General features: G+C 40.3%; 1 protein-coding gene across 1 annotated transcript; it reads right to left on the bottom strand.

Annotated features, from left to right (window-relative positions):
• Positions 1–924: 924 nt before the first annotated feature.
• Positions 925–6,371, bottom strand: LOC119922124 (olfactory receptor 4C13-like). The gene is made up of 3 exons (XM_038742140.1): positions 5,565–6,371; positions 3,532–3,652; positions 925–965 (listed from the first exon to the last, which is right to left on the bottom strand). The coding sequence occupies exons 1-3, from the start codon at positions 6,369–6,371 to the stop codon at positions 925–927; spliced, it is 969 nt and encodes a 322-aa protein (XP_038598068.1).
• Positions 6,372–7,024: the final 653 nt, after the last annotated feature.

Raw genomic sequence — 7,024 nt, 5'->3', positions numbered from 1 at the left:
GAGGAGTACAGACAGAACACTGCTTGGCACAAAGTAAGCACTTAAAAATTCCACTATTATTATTATAATGGACATGTTACCTGCCCATAGTGAGTTTACAGCCTAGAAGGATTGGTCTGCATGATATCATTTAAGGTTTTGAATAAATATTATTGAATAATCAACTCGTTTCTTAGCTAGACTCAGTCCTTACTCACTTGTAACTAGAAATGGCATCCTGTGATAATATAACAGGAGGCAGGATGGCATAGTGGAAAGAGCACAGATCTGGGAGTCAGAGGACCTGAGTTGTAATCATACCTCGCAACTTGTCTGCTTGTTGACCTTGGAAAAGTCATTTCACTTCTCTGCACCTCAGGTAGCTCAATTGTAAAATGGGGATTCAATACCTGTTCTCCCTCCTTGTTAGACCGTGGTCCTCATGTGAGACAGGAGCAGACTTGATTGATTTGTATCTATATCAGTGTTTAGAACAGTGCTTGACCCATAGTAAGTACTTAGCCAGAACCATTGAAAAATGATTCCATTTTGTCCCTTCCTTTTTTTTTGTTGACACCTGAACAGGGCAACGCCTATATCTCTAATGTCCCTAGAGAATGAATATGAAAAGAGATAAGACAAAGAATCAATGAATCATATTTATTGAGCACTTAGTATGTGCACAGCCCTGTACAAATAACTTAGAAGAGTACAATATCACAGAGATGGTAGACACATTTCCCGTTCATGACAAGCTTATGTTCTAGAGGGGGAGACAGTAGAATCGTGTAGAACTATTATTGTATGAACAGATTCTTATGAATTTTCTCCTCAAAATTATGGCCTAGGAGACAGAGGTCATTGTTCTGGAGTTCAATCATTCAGTCATATTCCTGTTAGGCACTAGCTGTGGCACTCTTGGCGTTCATGACTGAAATTCAACCTTCAGCTAGATGCTCCAAGTCTGAGCCTCAGAAGATCTTTACCTGCCATGGAGGATGGTGAATTCAAGAAAACAACAAGAACCTTTCCTCCTGTCTCCAGAGAAACAGGCATTCATATAAAGCATATTCTTCAATGAGTGATAAAACCCCTAAATGACTAATTCTGTCTGTTCTTCAAATATTGCTTGTCAAGAGATTTTTTGAAATAACTCAGCTCCCTCAGCAGACAGAGATATTTAATATTGTTCGTGTAACAGTTGGGGATTTATTGAAAAATGAGTCACTTGGCAGGATTACCTAAGGACAATGTCAAAAGTTTGTTTTTCATGTTGGTCCAAAAGCTTTATATTTCTTTAGAGACCTCCATGTCCCCAGAATTGAATTCTGAAAAGCACTGATTAAAACTCATCATATAGATGCAAAACTGAATAAAAATAAATGTATTTTAGCTCAAAGGGAACTTCAATCTGCTGAGTTTTGGTATTAAAATTAATCAAAATGGAATATAGGTGAGCAAGTTTCACAGAAGAGAAGTAAGACTAACAGGTAATGATTAAATATTTGGCTTTTCTGGCAAGTACATTTCCTATCTGACACAAGAAGCAAGACATTTAAGACCTTTCAAAGAGGGTAAATGCCACAAGAGTCAAAAGGTATTGAGTAAAAGAGCATTGCCACTACAGTATACTATGAGAGAAACCAAAATATTGATTCTTGGCCAAATGCGAAGACACAGTACAACAATGTCCATGTAATCATGTGGTGCAGAAAGGTATTAGGAGCATAAGAACCTAAATCAGTCAATAGTATTTACTGAGCACTTACTATTTGCAGAGCACTGTACTAAGACCTTGGGAGAGTACAATACAACCGAACCTAAAGTTGAGACAATAACCAAGCTCAAATGAAAACTGAGCTCCTCTTATTTACAATTGGTCAAAAATTAGTAATAATGATTGTTTGAAACTGTAACATCACTCCACAATTACAAATGTTAAATTTTCAGATATAGGTATATGATATTTTCTAGCAGACTGGCATAGTGGATAAAGCAAGGCCCCGGAGTCAGAAGATCATGGGTTCTAATCCCAGCTCCAATGCTTGTTTGCTGTGTGACCTTGGGCAACTCTGTTAACTTCTCTGTGCCTGTTACCTCAATTGTAAAATGAGGATTGAGAATGTGAGTCCTTTGTGGGACAGGGATTGCATCCAACATGGTTTGCTTGTATCTACCCCAGCACATAGTACAGTGCCTGGATCATAGTAAGCTCTTAACAAATACCATTGTCGTAATTATTATTTGTGAAATGTATCCAAAATATCAACAATGACTGCGGATTAGGAAATATGGAGACCCTGGTTAAAAGTGGTAAGAAATCTCTTTTAATACAAGGGAAATGTATGCTTTAGTTATTAAAATTCCAATTTCCTAAACATGAAATGCTGAGTAGGATTACGTAGGAGCTAGAATTAAGACTATTTTAGTAGACCATTATCATTGTTATAGCATTGTACTAAAAATGAATTGGATTTAAATTTCCAATGTATCACTGCCTGTCTAGGATAATTCCTAGGTATAGATTTATCAGAAAAAGGGGCAAAATAATAAAAAATGACTATTTGTCAAAGCTAAACATTTAGGAGAGAGTTCCATTTCGCTTTAGGAAATTAACACCATGTTTGGCAATAGGATCAATCACGACCAGAGGTTTCTTTCTGGAAGCAAGTCATAGCTACATTTCGAATTAATTTGGAGGTGAATTGGGTGAAGAAGGGGACATTTAGTAGAGATAGAATGTCAAGAAAAAAAGCAAGAAGTTCAAGGATATGCTGCAGAATGGGTGAAGACATAAAGAATTTATATCTACTTGTCTTTTGTATTTAAGGATGCCAATATTGAGATTTTTTATTGGGCTACATAAATGTGACTAACAATTCCTTCCACACTGTTGGCATATAAAGATGCTTCCTATCTCCCTTTTTGGATATTTGTAAAGTGCTTACTATGAGTCAGGCACTGTTCTAAGCACTGGGGTAGATACAAGGTGGTCAGGTTGGACACAGTCCATGTTCTACATGGGGCCCACAGCATTAATCCCCATTTTACAGGAGAGGTAACTGAGGCACAGAGGAGTCAAGTGACTTACCCAAGTCACTCACTCACTCAGTGGTATTTATCGAGTGTTTACATAAGAAGCAATGTAGGAAGCTTTGGGGGGGGGGTGATACTTTGATGCTGAAGGATTACCTGTTTCCCAGGACCATGTTGGTTTTGGTCCTCTCCAGTCACTGGATACTAAGTATTGTTTATAGGCAGGGTAGTTGTAATTTCTCTAGAGGTCAGATGTGACATCTGTTTGTTACAGTATTTGTTAAGCATGTATTATGTGTCTTATGCTGTTCTAAGCACTGGTGTAGACCTTTATCAGATTACACAGTCTCTGTCCTAAATGGGGTTCACAGTCAAAGTACGTGGGAAAACAGGCATTGAATCCCAAATAAAACTTGAGGGAACTGAGGCACAGAAAAATTAAGTGCTTTGACCAAGGTCACACAGCAGGCAAGAGGCAAAGCCGGGATTAGAATCCAGATCCCCTGACTGCCAGACCTATGGTTTCTTTCCAATAGACCATGCGGTTTCTCTCTTTTGTGTAATATAATTGCTCCATTTTAATTTCTTCATCCACTTTCAGATTGATTTGGATCTGTGTCATGTAGGCTCTCACTCTCTAAAAGGAAGCATTAATGGTCTTGATACTGTTTTCTATTTCTTTTTCTATTTTTGCATCGTATAAGCATGTGAGGAAATGAGTGTCAGTATTTAGGTCTGTGTCACTGTTGGAGATTCTTGGTTGTGTATAGAGTGGTAAATAACCTTGATTTTCAAATGAATTGCTAGTCCACAGCACTTTTCTGACAAGTGGTTCCTAGAAAAGTGGTCCCCAGTAATAGCTCAAGCCTGAAAATCAGAGGATCTGAGTTATAATCTTGGCTCTGTCATTGTCTCCTGTGTGACCCTGGGCAAGTCACTTAACTTCTCTAGGTCTCAGTGACCTCATCTATAAATGTAATGTCTGTCTCCCCTCATAGAATATGAGGTCCTTGTGGGCAGGGATCATGTATACTGATTCTGTTGTATTGTTCTTTTCTATGTTCTTAATTCAGTGTTCTGCACACAGTAAGCATTCAGTAAATACTATTGATTTATCTCAGAACCTTCTCTGACCCATTATTCAGTAGGGCTGTAGGTTAAAGCATCCTCTCAGGATTGCACCTGGAGAATTTCCAGTACTCTACTAATCTCGGCTTTGGGAGGGAGAATCAAATAGAGACATACCCATTCTATTCCTAGCTTGAGCAGTGGCTAGCCAGTGGAAAGCAACCTGCTGCAGGTCAAAACTCACCTGTGCGGGACAGCAGTGGCTCATGGGCGAGAGTCGAGAGCAGAGACTCATTTACTGTGAGGAAGAAGGCAATGGCAGACCACTTCCAAATTTTTATCAAGAAAACTCTATGGATATATTGCCAGAACGATTGCAGATGGAGAAGGGGCAATCTGGGAGAGAGGTGTCCATAGAGTCTCTGTAGGGTGGAGACAACTCAACAGCATAAGACAAGACAACAGGGCAAAACCAACCCCAAATTAATAAGCATCTCTCATTGAATTAGAATGTATGCTACCAGGGAAGACATGGCTTCTTTACATTTTCCTATCCCAAAAACTTAGTAAAGGGAACTGCGTTTAGTGGAGTGCACTCAGTAGGTGCTCAATAAATACTTTGTCATTATTTTCACATTGTTCACACAATGTCCATTATTATTATTATTATTATTATTATTATTATTAAAGTGCTTACTCTGAGTCAGCTATTGTACTAAGTGCTGGGGTAGGCACAAGCTAATCAGCTAGAACACGGTCCCTGCATCACATGGGGTTCACAACCTAATTTGGAGGGAGAACGGATATTTCACCCCCAATTTACAGATGAGGCAACAGAGACTTGTGACTTGCCCAAGGTCACACAACAGGCCACTGGCAGAGCTGGGATTAGAATCCACTTCATCTGAGTCCCAGGCCTATGCTCTTTCCATTAGACTATGCTCCTCCTCATTCTTTAATGACACCCCTCTCCTTTATTCTTTCTACTTGCATTAGGAATGGCTATGAATGAATGACAAGTAGCCAGAGGATGGTGGTAAAACAGCTTCTAAAACTGGAAGATTTCCAAATTAATGGAGAAATGATGTTCATTTGACCTCTGACCTAAAATCTATGAAAACCATCGACCAATTTTCCCTGGATCAATACAGTGTGTGGTCTCCAAAGTAGGGAGCAAGAACATTCTGCAGCTGATTTCCTCATTTAAATTAATAACCCTTATCGTAAGTTTCCACTTATTCAAGGGCAAAAGTCACTGTTTTGCTCACTGACTTTCTAATGGCATTTATCATCTCTGCATTTCTCAATGTGTAGATGGAGGGATTTAGCATGGGGGTTATCATAGTATAAAATGCTGCAACAGCCTTATCAATGGATGAGGTTGTTGTGTGCTGCACATATTCAAAGATGCATGGAATAAAGAAGAAGATGACAACGGTGAGGTGGGATGCACAGGTGGAGAGAGCTTTGAGCCTACCCACAGCACTGTGGGTCTTCAGGGAGTGCAAGATGAAGGCATAGGAAATCATCAACAGGACAAAGATTAACACGCACATGCCACCACTGTTAACAGCAACCAGCAGGTGCAAGGTGTGATTATCCGAGCAGACCAGTTTCAGCAAGGGGTATAAATCGCACATGAAGTGGTCGATGACATTGGGGCCACAGAATGGTAAGTGTGCCATGAAGAGAATCTGTACTGTGGCATGAAGGAAACCTCCAGCCCAGGCCACGGCCACCAGTGAGCTACAGAGATGTCTACTCACGATGGCTGTGTAGTGCAGCGGCTTGCATATCGCCACGTAGCGGTCATAGGCCATCACCATGAGGAGAATGATCTCAGCCCCGCCAAGAAAATGCTCTCCAAAGACCTGGGCCATACAGCCTTTGAAGTAGATGATTTTCTTATCAGAGAGGGAGTCGACAATTAATTTAGGTGTGTTGACTGAGGAATAGCAGACTTCGATAAACGACAAGTGAGCCAGAAGGAAATACATGGAGGAATCCAGAGTCTGACTGGAAGCTACGGTTACCACAATGATCAGATTTCCCACCACGGTGATGATGTAGAGGAATAAAAACACAACAGAGAGGATTGTCTGCATCCTTGGATCCTGTGTAAGTCCCAACAGAATGAATTCTGTCACACTGCTTTCATTCTCCATCAGTGTAAGGTAGGCAATAAGTACACATGTGAGAGCTGCAGATTCGGTAAAGAGAACGATGACCCTTTTTAGGTTTGTCTTGAGATGATTAAATAATGCTTCATAAATGAGCTCAAAACACATTCTTTCTTTCAGTCAATCAAATTTCTTGAGCTCTTACTGTGTGCAGAGCACTGTACTAAACTCATGGAGAGTACAATTCAGCAGTAATGAGACAATTCATCCATTCATTCAATCGTATTTATTAAGCGCTTACTCTGTGCAGAGCACTGTACAAAGTGCTTGGAAGTACAAGTCGGCAACATATAGTGATGGTCCCTACCCAACAACGGGCTCACAGTCTAGAAGAGGGAGAGAGACAACAAAGCAAAACAAGTAGACAGGTGACAAAACAAGTAGACAGGTGACAAAACAAGTAGACAGGTCCCTGCCCACATCAGGCTTACAGTCTAGAAGGGGGGAGGCAGACGTCAAAACAAGTGAACAGACATCAATTATGAATAAATAGAATTATAGCTATATACATATCAAAAGAATAAAGCATGCTTCAATTTAAATAAATAGAATTATAGATGTACAAATATATACATATGTACATAAGTGCTGCAGGGTGGGGAGGGGGGAAGGGCAAAGGGAGCAAGTCAAGGTGATGTAGAAATGAGTGGGCACTGAGGAAAAAGGGGGCTTAGTCTGTAAAGGCCGCTTGGAGGAGGTGAGTCTTCAGTAGGGCTTTGAAGGGAGGAAGAGTGATTGGTGGATTTGAGGAGGGAGGGTGC

Source organism: Tachyglossus aculeatus, unplaced genomic scaffold, assembly GCF_015852505.1.
Source record: "Tachyglossus aculeatus isolate mTacAcu1 unplaced genomic scaffold, mTacAcu1.pri SUPER_6_unloc_5, whole genome shotgun sequence".
NCBI classification, from domain to species: domain Eukaryota; kingdom Metazoa; phylum Chordata; class Mammalia; order Monotremata; family Tachyglossidae; genus Tachyglossus; species Tachyglossus aculeatus.
Note: the sequence above shows the minus strand (reverse complement) of the source record. Positions and strands in the feature narration are given on the sequence as shown.

Coding starts and splice junctions, on each gene's coding strand:
- LOC119922124 (XM_038742140.1), bottom strand. CDS start 6,371: ATGTGTTTTGAGCTCATTTATGAAGCATTATTTAATCATCTCAAGACA. Junction 3,653..5,564: donor CCCTGAAGACCCACAGTGCT/GTGGGTAGGCTC, acceptor GCTTCCTTTTAG/AGAGTGAGAGCCTACATGAC. Junction 966..3,531: donor CTATTGGAAAGAAACCATAG/GTCTGGCAGTCA, acceptor CCTCCATGGCAG/GTAAAGATCTTCTGAGGCTC.